This window comes from Euprymna scolopes, chromosome 28, assembly GCF_053919585.1.
Source record: "Euprymna scolopes isolate OS-2025 chromosome 28, ASM5391958v1, whole genome shotgun sequence".
Classification (NCBI taxonomy): domain Eukaryota; kingdom Metazoa; phylum Mollusca; class Cephalopoda; order Sepiida; family Sepiolidae; genus Euprymna; species Euprymna scolopes.
Genome location: NC_136509.1, coordinates 26,832,350 through 26,851,044, shown reverse-complemented (window position 1 = coordinate 26,851,044; position 18,695 = coordinate 26,832,350). Strand labels below are relative to the sequence as shown.

Sequence of the window (18,695 nt, the reverse complement as noted above, 5' to 3'; positions counted from 1 at the left end):
TGGATCATAGTGATCGGCCCAGGTTTCATCCAGTGTAATCAGTCTTTTGAAAAACTTTGACTTGTCTTCTTGGCACATCTCCAAATTCATCCTCGAGCACTCGATGCGTTCTCGCTTCTGGAATGGTGTGAGCAACCTGGGAATCTATCTGGCAGGCACCTTATGCACATGCAAATGATCATGAATGATAGTTTCCACAGACCCTGTACTAATCTTGACATCTTGGGCTATTTGGCGAATAGTAATGCACCAATCTTCCAAAATGGCAGCCTCAACTTGACGGACAGATGCCTCATCAATGGCAGAAGAGGGGGGGGGCGACCAGGTTTGGGAGCTGTTTCCAGACTTCCGGCCATGTTTGACTTCACGATGCCAGCGTTTTACAAGGTCATATGATGGGGCATTATCACCATAAGTTTCTTTCATTTCATCAAAAGTCTCCTGTGGTGTGCGTGATTTCAAATACAAAAAAAACGGATCACTGCTCGACATTCAACAGGCTCCATTTCACATCTGACTCAGTTCAAACACCTATAAAACAGAAACCACAATTAGTTCAGAGCTGTAATTTGCCACATAACCCATAGAGATATAAATCATTGCACATGCAAAATTTCAGCTAGATCAGACAGCTGGAACTGGGTCAGCGGCATTACTTATTGCACGCCCCTCGTATGTTTTGTACAGTCAAACAGGTATGTATGTTTGTATGTCTGCCTAAAACTTTCGATGGAGGCGACGGATCTTCGCGAGATTGTATCGTTTTGAAGCTCGAGCCTTTGGACGACAAATATCGAAAACTTGGCCAAAAGCATTAATTCCTTCACCCTCAACTGGGCACTTCTCTATAGGGAGGATTCGCTTTTTTTCGCTAATATTTTCGAAAGTCTCTTTTCGATTGACTAGCCTTAATTTAAACATTCCTCACTTCCGGTTTAGCGATGGGTACAAAAGCAAAGACGTCAAATTTTTTTTACATACTTTTCCTCCTTCGTGGTACGGGTTCGAGCCTGCCTGCCTACTACTTTTTTTTTTTTGCTCCACACACACCTTCAACCACCCTGACAACGCCGGGCACTCAACCTAATCTGTTATAAGTCATATTTATTTATTTTTCTGTAATCAAACACCTTTCTTAAACATTGATCATAGCTCAATGTTGTAATGGATTGAAACTAATTCTTCCTCACTGTTGAGATCTACCAACTCTGCAGAGACTCTTTCTCAGAACTTACCAACTATAACACAGTTTGGTGGAAATGCTTCTATACAAACTACAAAATGGTCATTTTCACGTCAACGGGCAATAAATATTTGTTGAGTCGAGGCTTAGATCTGATTACTTGAGAGAAACAATGTTAGGTGTTTTTCAACTTTTACAGGGAGGTGTTGACGTCTTCCTACATACAGAACCTGGTATTCCCAAATGGTCTTCCATTTGGTGCTGACCAGGCTCAACGTTGCTTAGCTTTGGTGATCTGACAAGAACCAGTGTGTTAGCATGATTATGCCGTAACATTGCCATCTTGACTAATGGGGATATATGTGCGGCTAGGGACCACTTGTGAATTTCATACTGCCATGAAACTTCCTCCTTTGCAGGAAGTTGGTTCAATTCGCCTAGAGGAAGATTAAATTTGGACAGTATAGTGAGGTGTGTGCAAAACAAGAAACTGCAAGTTCATCAGGAAAAGCTAAGGAAAACATCGAAAAATGTAATAAGAATGAACTTGAAAGAAAGAGGGATAAATAAGGACCTATCTAGAAATAGATTAGTTTGGAAGTAAATTTCTAAAAGCCGTCCAACACATGCCAGCATGGGCGTTAAACTGATGATGATGAGATGCATTTTTGCTATGTGTGCAGAGTGAAAGAGAAATCTTACTACTTTCTCCAAGGCATCAACCACACAAACATAGTCTGTAAAATTATAGAAATTTCGGCAATCGAGCTCAAAACTTTACTATGCTTTTTATACCAGATAAGGCTGTCTGAAGATACCAGTTTTGTGAAAAAAAAACACAAAAAAAAACAAACAAAAAAACAAACAAACAAAAAACAATGCACCAAACATTGATGTTTTTGACGTTTCTGAATTTGTGAGATGAAGATTGGTTATTTGTATTAATTGTTTTTGTTTGGTTGTTTTGTTCTGGTTTTTGGCTTTGCAGAACATGATTGTGTTTTGCAAAAGAAAACAAAAACAACAAGCGTATTATTTGGATTCATCGGACTACTGTTCTCATCTTGAGTGTGATTTTCACAACGTCGGTCGATGTAACCTCCGACCTTCTTCAGGTGTATCTTGTCGAACTCTGGAATGTTTCTGTTGAACTCAGGAATTTGGACGGAATTTGTCTGCAAGAACCCGTGGCGCAAGTGGTTAGAGTACTTGGGAAAATCAATTGTAAAAAGTGACCTTCTCCTGAAGGTTGAAGGTCCAATCCTCGGTGTGGGCGACCGAAAAATACAATTACAAATTACTGAACACCTTTATCCAGCCATGGCTGATGAAACAAGAGCATGCTACCTCCATGAAGTAAATAAAGGGCTCAGCTCGATATTCCGTCCAAATTCCGAAACTAATATAATATAGATAATATCGGTAGTTCGAGAAATTAATTTTTCTTCGAGTGTTTCTGAAAAAAAAATGTTACAATTTACGATGCTTTATTTTATATATATAAAAAAGCAGACATAAATTCATTCATTTTTTTTAACTATTGAAAACTATAACTTTAGTAAAAGTGTTTTTTTTTAAGCAAAACAATACATTTCCACTAAGATTCAACTAAAAATAATGTGTTCGTTATATTCCATGATCATTATTTGATAAATACTGAAAATTTCATTAAAATTTGTTTATTTTCTGATTTTTTTTTTTTAAGTAAAGGGAGGGATCAAAATGTTTATACATTTTGTGTACAGGCATTCATTTTGCACGTATCTAGTATACCGGTTCAAAGCGAACGAAATTAAGTTAATAGAGTTATCTTTTCTTAAAACAAGGAGTTATCTCCCCTGAATTTCCAGTATAGCGAAAAAAAGAAAACATGTCGCCTTTGACGCACCTTGTTCGAACAGTCCTAAGCCGACCTACCGTAAGTAGATTTCTATAAATAAATGGTCCGATTGAATTTTTTTTTTTTTTTAATGTAATGCACATTATTTTATTCTCATATTTGAATTATAAACAACTTCAGTGCTACTAAAAATACAGTTCTATAATTTGTGTTACGTATTTTGTTGGAGGTGACCGCACACACCGTCGTACGGCGTGCGAATAAAGATTAAGTTCTTACGTAAGTAAATAAATTTTAAAAAAATAAACTATAATTTATCAAATTTATTTAGTTGCTCGGGAGACTTTTTAGTTTCATTAAATTTTTGGTACTTATGCACTATGCAGAGAAGGTAACGTGCTATTTTTGGGGAAAGTATTTTCAAGTTTTACGGTATCTTTTGTTTTGTTGTGTGAAAGTAAAGGATAGTTACCCTCCACATGTTAAGAATGGGTTTCTAATTAATAACGTTGTTTCAGCACGGTACCTTCTCTGCACGAGTACCGAATTTCTTATTTAATTGCTAATTTCTTATTTTTTTAATGGGCTTTAGTACCGGTAATGCTATTATATTTTGACAATTTTATAGGTGAAGAGTGATAATTTCGATTGTTCGAACTATTCCTGCAGAATACGGACCATGCTCAAATAATGTTAGAAACCCATTCTTAACATGGGGAGGGAAAGGGCTTTTTTGTTCTTATTTAGAATTCGACTTATTTAAAAAAAAAAAAAAAAAAAAAAAAGTGCTGGCGCAGTCAGTACACTTATTGATCCGACCGTGCTGAAATAACGTTATTATTAAAAAGCCATGGGGAGGGTGTTTTGTACCTATTCTGTACTTTAACCTTACAATTGAATAAAAAAAATAACCATAAAATTTTAATTAAACTTGGAAATACGATTTTAAAAAATAGGGCGGATCAGTAAGTGTACTAGCACCAAAAAAGAAAAAAAAGATCAATGTTTATTTTAACTACAACAGAACACTGACCAATAAAATTTGGTTTGGTTAGGGTTTCGGGGTCACTGACAACGAATCTGATATTCAATCCCATCGCAAATTTACCGTTTGCATGGTATTAACCCCTGAACCCTCGCACTATTTTGTGCAAACTCATCGCCATCGTTTATGCTATTCTTACATGATGCGTTCGCGCATGGACGCGCGTAGTAAGTTAGGGCGATGGAGGGGGCAGGGGGGAACACACCACGCGTTCCCCCCCCCCAATGTAAACAGAATTTTTGTGAAAAATTAAACAGTTCTTCTGCTCGCTTTATGTCGGCGCGTTACTTACGGAAAACGGTAAATTAAACTGCAGAAGCACCTGTTAAATATTGTACAAGTTTTATAATTGAACCCCCCCTCTCCAAAAGAAAAATAATAAAAAAACGAAAAATAAAAATGCTTTTGTAGACCGCTCGTGAAAACTTAATTTTTTAGATCAATTAAAAAAGCACCAAAAACTACGTAACGCAGAAAAATGAACCACATTTTGTTTTTGAAAACTTTCCTTTTTTAAATGTCTGCTAAAAAAATTCTTCCGCGATGTGACAAGTCACCTTACTACGCGTGTCCATGCGCGAACGCATCATGTAAGAATAGCATAAACGATGGCGGTGAGTTGGCACAAAATAGTGCGAGGGTTCAGGGGGTTAATGCCATACAAACCGTACATTTGCGACGGGTTTGAATATCAGATTCGTTGTCATCGACCCCGAAAACCTAAATAGAAACAAATTTTATTGGTCGGTGTTCTGTTGTAATTAAAGTAAACCCCCCCCAACACACACACACACACACACAAAAAAAAAAAAGACAGAAAAATCTCATGTACGTACTCGTCACGGTACGAAGATGTCATATTCCAAAAATTACGTAAATTGATCAAGCATTTTTTTTTTTTTTTTTACTAATAAATATTTATTAGGGGCTAATAATGACGCAATGTGGGTCTGAAGTTCTAGCCTCGTTTTCACTTTGGGAGAAGTTAGGTTACGTGGTACTCGACAATGTTAAATTGTATTTATTACAATGTTGCTTTTGATCTCGATAGTTCAAAGTGAGTTGTCTTTCAATAATTTATAAACAATGGTGGATCAAAAAATAGCGTCTTGCTTCGTAATAAAATTTGATTGGTGGACCTGAAAGAGCTTATCCCCTATTTGTAAATGATTTCCTTTTCACTTTTTCTTATTTTTTCCCCCAGGGATTATCATCCATTACAGACTTAGCTTTTAGGTTAATAAAAATATTTTGAAAAAGAAAAAAAACTTTTTAATGACTTTTAACGTTGGGGACCACTTTTTAATTATAATATTCTACTAAATTGATTTATATATTTTATTTCGCCAAAACAGGTTTTAACAAAACAAAATTAGGCACAAAGGCAACCAGGAAAAGTTTTTTTTTTTTTTTTGGGGGGGGGGGGGGGGTTATGGTCATCCTCGTCACTATATCTTTGCTTGTCTATACTAGTCACTGCAAGCATACCGGGGATCGTCCTACTTAAGATTTCCAAATCATGTTTTGTTTTGGGTAGTGAGTGATCCATCCGTGCTGAAATAATAACGTTATTATTTAAAAAGCCATTCTTAACATGGGGAGAGTGTTTTGTACCTATTCTGTACTTTAACCTTACAATTGAATAAAAAAACAACATAAAATCATAAAAAAAAAAAAAAAAAACATATCATAAAACTTTAATTAAACGTGGAAATACGATTTTAAAAATAGCGCGGATCGGATGCAGAGAGTGATCCGACGGATCACTCTCTGCATTAGCACCTTGTTTTTTTTTTTTTAAACATGTGTAATATAAGTAAAAGTGGTATTTTTTTTTTACGACCTGCCTCAGCGCGGTATAAACACCCCCAACCACCCTATGTTAAGTTATGGAATAACCCTCCCTAACCTCCCCATGTTAAAAACGGCTTTCGAGGTTGGGAGAGGGTGTTTATTCCGAAAGCCGTTCTTAACATGGAGAGGTTGGGGTGTTTATAATACGCTGAGGCACTAGGTATATCAGAATTTTTGTAGGAATTTTTGACCCCTAACACGAAACTGCGAATAAAATATAAAAAACTCGTAATTTCTCTTTTAAAAGTGGGTTTTTTTTTTAATGGATTATACTTCCAAAATAAACTATTAAAGTTGTATAAAAAGTAATAGAAATATTATTTTTTTTAATTAAAAAAAAAACTAATGAAATTAATTGAATTTTACGAGCTCAGTATTTTTCAATTTTTAAACTTTAAAAATCTATCAAAATTTTTTCTATTGATTCAATTTTTACGATATTTTCAGGGTCAATGTGAAATTTTATGCTCTTTCTAATAAACCGAATATAATATTTTAGACAAACGGTTTTTTTTAATTCACCCCCCCCCATTTTCAAGTGTCTATTAAAAAGTAAATAATTAATTTACTCACCAAAGTTTTATATATCACAAATCGAAGATAAAAGATCAATAAATAATATATTCAAATTTAAAACAAAAAAAGTAGTGTTTTTTAGAAATTTACCTGTAAAGTCCGAAGTTTAAAACCTTTAAAAAAAAAAAAAAAAAACACGTTGTTTGTTTTTGTTTTGTGTTTTTTTTAATGAAATCTTGGCCCTTGCTCCTTTAATTGAAAAAAAAATTAGGGCTTGAATTGCATTTTTCGAGGAGTTATAAGCTTGGAAAGACGGGGTGGAATTATTCAATATTTTTCACGAAATTTCTGACACACCTACTGACGCAGTGACGCACGTCATAAAAATTTACCATAAAAATAAAATTGTATAAAAAGTTGTTTGTTTGGCGAACCTGAACGAGAATCATACCCCTTCCCCCCGCTTATAATTTTAACCGGTATTCTACAGTTGGAATTTTTTTTTTACCCCAACCTGGTGTAATATAAACATCCCAACCTCGCCATATTAAGAACGGCTTTCGGAATAAATGCGCCCAACCTCGAAAACTATACGATATACTAAAACATACTATAAAAATTATAAGGGGGTGATTCTCATTCAAGTTTGCCGTTTGTTTATTTATTTGGTACTAGTGCAGTGGCCTGCAGTGCAGTTATTGATCCGTGCTGAAATAATAACGTTATTATTTAAAAACTAATTCTTAACATGGGAAGGGGATAGTGTTTTGTACCCATTCTATACTTTTATCTTACAATTGAATAAAAAAAACAAAACTTTAATTAAACTTGGAAATACGATTTTAAAAATAGCGCGGATCAGTAAGTGCACTAACACCATTTTATTGGTATATTTGATTTGTCTATGCTAATCCTAGCTATAGCTCTCATTCACAATAATACCACAAACATACCAGAGGTCGTCCTACTTAAGATTGCCAAATCAAATCGTTTTTTTCCCTTTTTTTTTTTTTTTTTTTTTTTTTTTTTAATTATATATCTTCTATAATATAAAGCTGAACGTCTGTGTGTGTGTGTGTGTCTGGTCACGAATAGGTTCCTATATGTTTGGCTATTATAGAAAACTGATCACATATAATGATAGATGTGTCGAGACACAGGAATGGGTATGCTTGATCTGGCATAATTATGATTCATTAAAATTGTGGGGTCCACGTACGTGCCTGGTCCACAAAGTATAGAAATAAAAAATTTAAAAATTTAAAAAAAAAAAACGTTTACAAGTGTTTTTGATATAGATGTACATAATACTTTGATAAGTATGTTTTAACTTAAATAGGGATGGTATAATAAAATTGTGGGGTCTGTGTTCGCGCCTGGCCTCCATAGAATGGAAATAGGCACAAACTTTAATAAAGACTTTTCATATCTATCTGCGTAAGTATACTTTGATAATTATGTTTCAGTTTGAAGAAATATGATATAATAAAATTATGGGTTGTTTGTTCGCGCCTGACCTCCATAGAATGGAAATATGTCACAAAGTTTAACAAGGTTTTTTTAATATAGATCCACAGAATATTGTGATAAGTGTTTCAGTGTGAACGGGTATGGTATAATAAATTATGGGGTTTATCTATTTTATTTTTACTTTCATCATATTTTGCTTTGGTTTTGATACCCCCTGAAATTCGAAGCTATCTCTTTACAACCCTTCCTTTTCATCACCTATCATACTTTCATAAATCAGAGTCGATTTTCTGTAGGCTGTTTTTGAACCCAGTCAACGACGGGTACTTTTGCTAGTAATATATATATATATATATATATATATATATATATATATATATAATGTGTGTGTGTGTATATATAATAGAATTTTATAAAAATAGTTTTATTCATAAGTAAAATTTCATTGCCGTGAGGTGGGGAGGAAAAATTCAAAAAGCAAACAAAAAGTGTGAGTAAGGCCCTCCCAACCCTTTTAGGTGGTAGAGCGCCCACTGTTTTTCTCTTGATGGAGGCTGAAAACAAGCAGGTAGATCTATAAATGAGACTGAATTCTAGATGAGAACAAAGAAAAAGTGGAGGTGAGAGAGTTGGGGGTATGAGATGAGGTCAATTTTTGGGGTGGCCAGGAACTAAAGGAAAAGCTGAGGTGTGGGCATCTTGGAGTTTTCCTATCGGGGAAGAGAGGGTGGGGCATTCACTTGGCTAGCCTAAACTAAACACAGGGCTTACCTTAAGGGGTATAGGTAGTTTTATGCACGAGTGCACAAAGCTCCGAATAAAATATTAATAAATACAGGTACAGAACAATTAAACAAAACCTTTTTTTTATAACAAAACAATGAAAAGGTTTATTTCGCATTAAGAAGGACTGTGTCTGAGGCAAAAGAAAAAGGAACAGAAAGTTCTCAAATGTTTTACCGTCTGGAAGCAGAAAACTTGAAGTGTCCCCAGGCTGTCCAGTGGAAGTCTTCAGTAGGGTAGTTGCAACATGGGATGGGGGGGGGGAGAGATTCAGAGAACAAGAGGAGAGAGGTCCGTGTCCTGTGGTGGTTAGGGCTGCTCTCCTGGCTGCTGGATCATTCCAGACAGGAGTAAATAGTTCATTAAGGGATACATAGGATTAATGCACCATGGTAGTTGACTGGTTAGTGTGTGGCCGAATCAGTCAGCGATGGAGCATTAATTCATGAGAAAATAGTCTGTTATGGTAACTGCTACAGGAGTCTGGGGTCTCGCAGAACCTGGAACTGTGCATGTCATGCTCAGGCAGGTAACATGAACTCCAACTTGGCACCTCTTTGTGCACACAAGCTCGCTGTCACAGACCGCAGGATGTAATCTTTCTCATCACAGCTGATCTTGACTTTCGCTTATACTTTACTTTCAAATACAGTACATGTCATGATGTTTATAAGGTGACACGTGACCAGTCACAAAAAATGTTACTAAAGGCAAGATAAATTACTCTTCTACTGACTTGGATAATTTTTTTTTTTTTTATCACAGTTACATATATTGTGCGTGAGTGTGTGTGAAGCAGTACTAACCCTATTTGGGTTTAACCAGCTTCCTTTGAAGGAAGAAGTTCCATGGGAGTATGAAATTCACAAGTGGTCCTTAGTCGCATGTATATTCCCATTAGGGAGACGACGATGACGTTAAGGTTTTACAACTCTTGAAGGGTGGTGTTGACATCTTCCTACATACAGCGCCTGGAATTTCTAAATTGATCACCCATTTTAGTAATGACCAGGCTCAACATTGCTTAACTTCAATAATCTGATGGGAACCAGTGTGTCAACGTGATTATACCATACATATATTAGATGTTTATATATATATATTATATAGAAAAATTTCTGACCGTTCAAAATTTGAAAGGAATTTGGAAACCTTTAAACTGTCATATTTAATTTAAATTTGGACTTTTAGATTCTTAACCAATCCTCACGTATATTAAAATATTGAAGAATTTGAAAGTTATTTACTTTCCATAATTTTATAAATGGATATTAAACACATTAAATGATAAAATTAGTTTTCACTTCATAAGTTTTATTCAAAGTTATAATTTAATGACTATATATTATAAATAATACTATAAACAATATTATAAATAATACTATAAACAATTAAATTTAACTTTTAAAATCCGGTGATTATGCAGTAAAGTATCGTAAAAAAATCATTTAAGGGTTATCTTCAAGCTTTGTCGTCCGATGTTTACAAAGAGTTTGCGCGGAGCTGTCATCTGCTAAATGAAACGATTTTTTTTTTAAATTCAAATTGTATTTATTCTTTTAAATAAGCAAACGAACAAAAAAAAAATTGGTTTATCAATCTTTCTTTTTGTTTGCTTATTTTGAAAATTAGAATTTGAAAAAAAAAAAAAAAAAACTTGTTTCATTTTGCAAAGGATAACTCTGGGCAAACCTTTTCTTGACGAAACTTAAAAAATAATTTAACAAAATAAATAAATAATGAAGTGAAACTTAAATGAAAGTAAAAAGATTTCCAGGTGATGTATTTTAAAGTTGTCATTATCAAGATGTTTTTTAGGTGTAACAAATATTTAAAAAATGGGTGGGAGAAAAATGAAGCAGAATCTTGTGAAAAAAGACAAAGGGACAATAAACAAAAGGTAAGCAAAATATAAAAAGCAAGCAAATGATAACCAGACCCGAAAAGAATATTAATTTAATCAAGTTTTATTGAAATAAATAAATGCTGAATTGCTTTTATTTCTCAAAGCAGGGGTTAACAATTAACCTCCGGTCCCAATTATAAAAATAAAAAAATAGAACATACAAAAAAGAGGTCTAATTGAGAAACTAATTCTGGAATTAATTCTATTAAATGAAATAACAAAATTAAATTTATCGCCCAAATGATAGCGACAAATAAAATGGGAAAATATATAGTGTCCCTTTTAAAATAATCATACAAAAATAGTCTTACTTGATTTGTAAAAACAAAGAAAAGAAGCATGCAAAAAGGGGTCTTTATAAATGTCTTTATCCTTTTCTCTTTTCAGTCCTTTTCTTGAAAGGCACTTTCACAATCTTCTAGAACCTTCTGGTTCTAATGTTTTTGTTTTCTTTTAAAATAAAAATGTCCTGAGGAGACGGTAATTTCAGTAGAAATGTCTTCCAAAATTTTTCTTGAGGATGGAAAGTTGATTGTCTGCTGTTGTTGATCCTACATTCCCGAAAGGTGTCACCAGCAGTGAAATTAAGATGGCGCACACTAATTCTTTGATAAAATGTGTCATAAAATTTGATTTTCTTAAATAAAAAAAAAAACTATTGATTTACGTGATTTTTGGAATATGATATCTTTGTGCGGTGACAGATACAGACATCAAGATTTTTCTTGAAAAAAATTTTTTTTATAGGCCCAAATGTAGACAAGCGCCGTTTTTTTTTTTTTTTTTTTTTTTTTTTTTTAAGAAAATCAAGGATGTTTAGAAAAGAGTAGAAATCCACTCAATAAGTGTCAGTGACACTTGAGTAGATTACTAGGTAAATTTTTACCTGGTTTCCACCTTAACATTTTCCTTTAAAAAGACAACTTTATTTGTAAGTTTTCGGGTATGCTAAAAACGAATATAGCATTTGAATTTTCCGCAAATAAGTAGTTTTCTGGATATTAAGCAATGTCATTTCTTATTTTATTGCTAGTGACCATCTTGGTATGTGCGACCCCGAGAAACTACGCACTAGCCAAGATGGCCACCAGCAGCAACATAAGAAAATGACATTGCTTAATATGTTTTCAGCATACCCGAAAACCTTTAAAAGTCGTCTTTTTAAAGGAAAATGTTTCGGGAAACCAGGGAAAGATTTATCGATTTCTCTCAATATTCTGTTTATTTGGGGGACATTTGAACCATTATTGACGCTCTGAAGATAGTGTGTTCTCGTCCGCCATGATGATTGTTGCTTAACTTATCAGCTTAACTCTGCTTGTTTTCCAAACCAAATAATAGCCTGAAAATGTTATAACACACAAAACTTATCCAGGTAAGGCGAAGAGTAACTTATTTATTTTTTTATTTTTTAGTCACTTTAACCCCAAACAAGGCATAATGCTACTTGGACGTAAGGGGCTACTAATTGGGGCCATGCCTAAGAAAGATTACGATGTTGGTTTAGTTGCATTTGAACTTCTGCATATCAGTACAGTTAGGAGAGCAGGTAGCAGGAAGGGAATTTCAAAGTCTAGCCGTTCTAGGGAGGAAGATATTAGAGTAGAAAACTTTCTGACATTTAGGGACCTCAACAGTAAAGAGGTGTGATTTTTTTTTTTTGTTTTTGTTTTGTTTAGCTAAGCAGATTTGTCGGTATGCACGTCGAGAGGGCACAAGTGCAATGAGTTCATCAGAGCATATTTCATTAAAGTACTTGTAAGACAGGCGCAGGGATTGGCTTTTGTAACATTTATTGGTTCACGTAAACTTTCACCCCCCCCCCCCGAATTTTTTCCTTTTTGTCTTTTTTTCAACTATTTTTGTGGATTATTATCGATTGGACACCAAGCTACCAGATTATAAAAAAAAAAAAAAAAATTGAAAAATTTATAGTATTTTTAGTATTTATAGATTTGGAAGGGGGTTCAATTTCACATACAACGTCCTAGTAAATCGATCCCCCATTCCTTGAACTGGAAATTATGATAGTCTCATTTTGATAAGTCCTTCATCTTTTCTCACCCCCACCATTATTATTATTATTGATTTGGGATTTTTTTTATTCTGGGAAAAGTTGGGTCTTTCATATTTATTATTACAGAGACAGTTTTCTATTTAATATATATATATATATATATATAGAGAGAGAGAGAGAGAGAATATTACATTGAGCTTCTTAAATAAGGATTGGTATATACAGAGCGACTCAAAAAAAAAATAAAAGCAAAATGGAGGCCATCTAGAACATATGCTGTAGAACGGAGAAAAAACAAGGCCAAAGACCCTAGTGTTTTGATGTGATGTTTTGAATATAATGAACTAGTTATGACCAAAGTTTCGTTTCATTCAGACAAAACACTAAGAAACGGGGCTTAATTAGAGTTGGGCCCGTTTTTTTGGGTCACCCTGTATTATAAGAAAATATATTTCTACAGAAATTATATATATATATATATATATATATATATATATATTAGTACTGATTTCAAAAGATTAAAAAACTGACTTGGGTGCCATCAGCTAAAATTGAAACCAAAACGTTTAGTGTTCCAGCCACATTCCCTACCATTTTAGTTATCACAAGATAGATAAAGATTTAAAATTAAACCACTTCAAGCTATTAATGGATTTGCTCATGCGCAAAAGTAATAGAAATATGATGGCATGTTGAAATGAACATTTTGCACTTCAACTTGTCAATATATTTTTCTCTATGTGCTATTTATCCGTCCAAACAAATATTTTACTCGTTATAAACCATCCTTGGTGTATTATTACTATTTTCTGTTAATTTCAATGTTATGTGACCAGTAGTTTAGGAGTTTATCGGTTAAATATTTTCACACACTCACACGCATGCATACATCTATTGTTTTATTTATATAGATGAAAATAATGCTGTCATTAAATGATGAAGCAATTCAAATCTCAACTTGACATCATATTTCTGACATCTAAATTTTAATTACAAGCAATTATAATTTTTAAAAGTTTCAAGGTTTAGATGAATCATGCCTTTTTGTATCAGATTTGAAAAGATTGGTAGTATAATTGTTGTTTGTTTCATATTGGGGATAGGGTTATTTTAATGAGAACGTATATGACTTATCAAAAAAAAACAAAAAAAAAAAAAACGTGTACACTAGTAAAATATCAACTCTCTTCGACATGACGGAAATTATTATATTTTTCATTTTTATTTTTCAGAGTTTACTTTCAAAACAAGCATTCCACACAAGTTGCATTCCAAGGAAGGTTTGTTGATTTCTTTTTCCTTCCTTTCTTTCTTTCTTTCCTAAACAGGATGATACGTTAAAGTCGATGTAATTTTAAGTTTACATTTTTTAGAATTTAATTTACTTTTGCTGCTGAGAACAAAGATGGCTTCCCTTTGAAAAAATATTCAGTGTAAGATGAAGTATATTTTCAAATACTTTATATTTATTAAAAGTAGTTAACAAAAAAAGAAGAAAAAAAAAAAGAGAAAAAAGCTGTCCGTAGAGCGATTTTAGTTTGGCTCCTGCTTGGTGGTGGAAAGTGATTTTTATTATTTTTTTAATTTTTATTTTTATTTTAGTTTTTTAAAAGTTGTCAGATCTATTCATTGCTTCCTTTATTTCAGCTTATCTATATATCTATAAAAGTGAAACTGTCTGTCTGTGTGTGTACATTTCCCTACGCAATAACTCTGTCAATTTTCAATCTACAGACTCTAAATTTGATATAGAGGGTATTGAGATTTGGGAAAACTTTTGTAATCAGTTTTCGGCCAAAAATTTGGCTGTTAAGGGGTCAAAGTTCAACGATTTGACCTTTTGAGAAATCTACCAAACACCTTTTGGGTCTACACACTTGAAATTTTAGATATAGGTTCCTTGGACATGGAACTAACTTAACTTGATTTGAGCCCAAAACAATAAATGTTAAGGGGCCATAATAGGGGTCAAAATTTTTAAAAAATTGACCACTGCGGTCTCTACCAAATTACTGGTCTAAATATTTGAAATTTTACATCAAGGGTATACAGAGATAGGGCAAGTGTTTTTTTAATCAGTTTGGGTCGAAAATTTGAGCTACCAATATATAAATGTATGCATGTATGTTTGCATGTCTGCCTAAAACTTTCGACAGAGGCGACGGATTTTCACAAGATTAGTATCGTTTTGAAGCTTGGCCTTTCAGACGACAAATATCGAAAAATTGGCTAAAAACATTCATTTCTTCACCTTCAACTGGGCACTTTTCTACAGGGAGGGATCGCTTTTTTTGCCAATATTTTCGAAAGTCATCCCCTCTTTTCGATTTTCTAGCCTTAATTTAAACCTATGTCACTTCCGGTTTGGCGGGGATCGTAACAGCAAAAACGTCACGTTTTTTCCCGTTCTTTTCCTCCTTCGCGGTACAGGTACACTTTTTTTTTTTTTTTGCTCAACATACACCTTCAAACACCTGGGCAACGCCGGGCTCGTATATATATATATATATATATATATATATATATATATATATATAAAATGTTATTTGTTTTTGTGATATATTTTGAATGAATTTTCCGAAAGTGCATTTTTACCTAAAGTTGGGAATAATTTTCCCTTTAGCCAATTTGGTACCCCCATATGGGGAGTGGCATATATATTGTTCTTTAAATATAATTATCCACTGAAACGTGTTTCATCGCCTACAACTCATCAGAGTGGCTGAATCTAGCGAGATTCGAAATCGGGACCCCACGGTAAGGAGCCTGAACTCTTACCACTCGTCCATCTCACACGACTGTTTGGATATATCGTGATTTACTTAGATGTTATTTGTTTTTGTTTTTGCGATACGTTTTTAAATGAATTCAGTTATTTACGAAAGTGCATTTTTATGGATGCCATCAGCTAAAATTGGTCTAGTGATCTCCATCAATTTGCTGTTTCGATGCCTCATTGTAAAACGGCTTCTCATTCTGTTTTTATACAAAAAAAAAAAATCACTTATCCAAAATATTCTGAGTAGAATAAAATGTATTTTCAAATAGTTTACATTTATTAAAAGTAAAAAAAAAAAAAAAAAAAAAAACTGTCCATAGAGTGATTTTTAGTTTGGCTCCTGCTTGGTGGTGGAGAGTGATTCTTCTTATTTATTTATTTTTTTAGAATTGTCAGATCTATTCCTTGCTTCCTTTGTTCCAGCTCGTTTGACTCGTTGGTCTAGTGGTCTTTATCAATTTGCTGTTTTGATGCCTCACTGTAATACAGCTTCTAATTCTGTTTTCATACAAAAAAAAATCACTTATACAAGGTTGTGGAATTCTCTTCCTGCTCACTGTTTTCTTTCTACCTATTAGGTTGACAAGACGGTTCTTGTGGATTTTTTTATTTTGATTTCAAATGATGTATTTTCAAATAAGTTTTCATTATAATACCTTTACTTTATATATCATTTTTTCACTCTATCTAATCCTTTAAATTTCGATCGTTTTTTTCGATCGTTTTAAAACAATCATGTCTTTTCAGTTAAATACAAGATGAAAAAAAAAAAAGCAAATTTTCACAATTTTCTTATTTTGATTCAAGCTAGGCCAAAAAGCTGCTGAAACAGCTCACGATATCAACAAAGTATTTGGCCCAGGAACTATTCCTGTGCACATACCACAATGGTGGTTTAAGAAATTTTGTGGCAGCAACGAGAGTCTTGAAGATGAGCATAGTGGTCAGTCATCGGATGTTGACAAAGATCAATTAAGAGCCTTAGTCGAAGCTAATTCATGCACAACTGTTCAAGAACTTCTGAATTAGACGTAACTTATACAGTGGTTTCCAAATGTTTGAGAAGGATTGGAAAAACAAAAGACTTGATAAAGGAGTGCCTCATGAATTGAACGACAACCAAAAGAAACGCTGTTATGAAGAGTAATCTTCCCTTCTTTTATGCAACAAGAATGACTCGTTTCTAGACTGGGTTGTGACTTGCGATGAAAAGTAAGTTCTTTATGATAACCGGCAATGCTCAGCTCAGTGGTTATGCACCGACGAAGCTCCACGATACTTCCTGATGCCAGAGTTGCACCAAAAGAAGGTCATGCTGACTGTTTGATGGTCCGTGACTGGTCCCCTCCATTATAGTCTTTTGAATGCAGAAAAAAATCATTATGGCAGAAAAGTGCTGTCAGCAAATGGATGAAATGTATCAGAAACTTTGACAACATCACTCGGCATTTAGTCAGCAGAAAAGGCCCAATTCTCCTCCACAACAATGCCCGACTACACATTGCTAAACTGACCCGGTACAAGTTGAATGAATTATGAAACTCTGCCTCATCCGCCATACTCTCCAGACCTCTCATCTATCAACTACCACTTTTTCATGCATCTCAACAACTTTGTGTGAGAAATGCTTAAAAAATCTAAGTAACATTAAAAACATCTTCAATGAATTCATCGCCACCAAAACCCAAAATTTTTATGTTACTGGCATAAATACACTTGTTTTGCATTGGCAAAAATGTGTTGATTTTGATGGTGCTTATTTTGATCAATAAATATTTGTTTGAGCTGAGATATGTTCATCTGAATTTATAAATTAAAAACCGCAAGAACTTCCTTGTCAACCTGATACAACCCTGGTCTTTTCAAAACTAAAGTCGATAGGCATATCCTGTCTTTGCGATAATCATCTTTTGCTCTTGTAAGCTTCTTACATCAAATGGCTTCATGCATTGTCTGTTTCTATTAAAGAAGGTCATAATTACTATACTTGATTTTATTTATTTTTTTTAACGTTTAAACTAGAGGATCCTCAGGCGTTGTTGCAGAAATGTTGAATGATGAGAATTCTTTTTTGTATGTCTTTGAAGCATATGGTCATACGACAGTTCCCCACTTTTTTACACAGTCCTTTGCATTATTTGTTCTATTCTGCAAGATTTTTTAAGCTACTCTGATTGGGCAACAGTAGACAGACAACGCAGTGTTGCATCATATAGTCCTCTTCTCCACATTCACAAATAGTTAAATCAGTTTTGATTGCCCCCATCTGGTCATAGCAACTTTTAATTGCACCCTATCTGGTCATAGCAACTTTTGATTGCACCCCATCTGGTCATAGCAACTTTTGATTGCACCCCATCTGGTCATAGCAACTTTTGATTGCACCCCATCTGGTCATAGCAACTTTTGATTGCACCCCATCTGGTCATAGCAACTTTTGATTGCACCCCATCTGGTCATAGCAACTTTTGATTGCACCCCATCTGGTCATAGCAACTTTTGATTGCCCCCATCTGGTCATAGCAACTTTTGATTGCCCCCATCTGGTCATAGCAACTTTTGATTGCCCCCATCTGGTCATAGCAACTTTTGATTGCCCCAGATCTCAGGCATTTGAACGTGTTTTCTTCTGGAACCAAGATGCTTCTGAATCTGGAAGTATGGAGGAAGATACTCATGTCAGTAGCAGCAAGGGGAGGGCATTCTCTAGCCATCTTGTCTTAGCTAGTAAAATTTGAATCTAGAGGCTTGATAAGGTTAGTGCGATTTTTAATTTATATTTCGAACCATATGATATTTAGGGGTCAGTTGGCATCCCGGTTCCTACGATGAAATGAGTTTTTCCAACGTTTACATTCAGGTGGTAGTAGAGAAGCATCATCAAAGGCTGATTCAAATGAAACATTTGAAATGATCACAGATTCGACAAATCAGATCATAAAATTAGATGGCGTTTGGAAAATTGTTGCAAGGATAAAGAGTGAGCTCTATCTCGAGGTGATTACAGAGGTTTAAAGTTGATGGATCAGATCCTAAAAGTAATTGAGAAAATAATTGAGCAGCAAATACAGTGTGAAACAATAAAATTGTTGTCCTAGAAAAGACAATATGATTCCATTTTCGTTTGATGAAAACCGTTTTTTTTTTTTTTTTTTTTTTTTTTGCACACTATCTACTAGTTGGCCAGTTGTGTACAAATCCCAAAAGCAATAGAAGCCTTCTATCATGTCTGAAAGTGACACAGTGTTCAACGAGTGAGATTGGAGATACGCTGCTATACAGCTCTTGCTCTTTACCAATTC

The 18,695-nt window shown here is 34.1% G+C and overlaps 1 protein-coding gene across 1 annotated transcript in view; it reads left to right on the top strand.

The window, feature by feature from the left end:
- The first annotated feature begins 2,965 nt into the window (after window positions 1-2,965).
- The window catches only part of LOC145249530 (methylmalonyl-CoA epimerase, mitochondrial-like), a 28,157-nt gene continuing 12,427 nt past the window's right edge, over window positions 2,966-18,695 (top strand). The window contains exons 1-2 of the mRNA XM_080111145.1: window positions 2,966-3,101; window positions 13,847-13,894. Coding sequence (XP_079967271.1) covers window positions 3,054-3,101; window positions 13,847-13,894 — 96 coding nt within the window. The 5' untranslated portion in view covers window positions 2,966-3,053. The remainder of the gene's footprint in view (window positions 3,102-13,846; window positions 13,895-18,695) is intronic.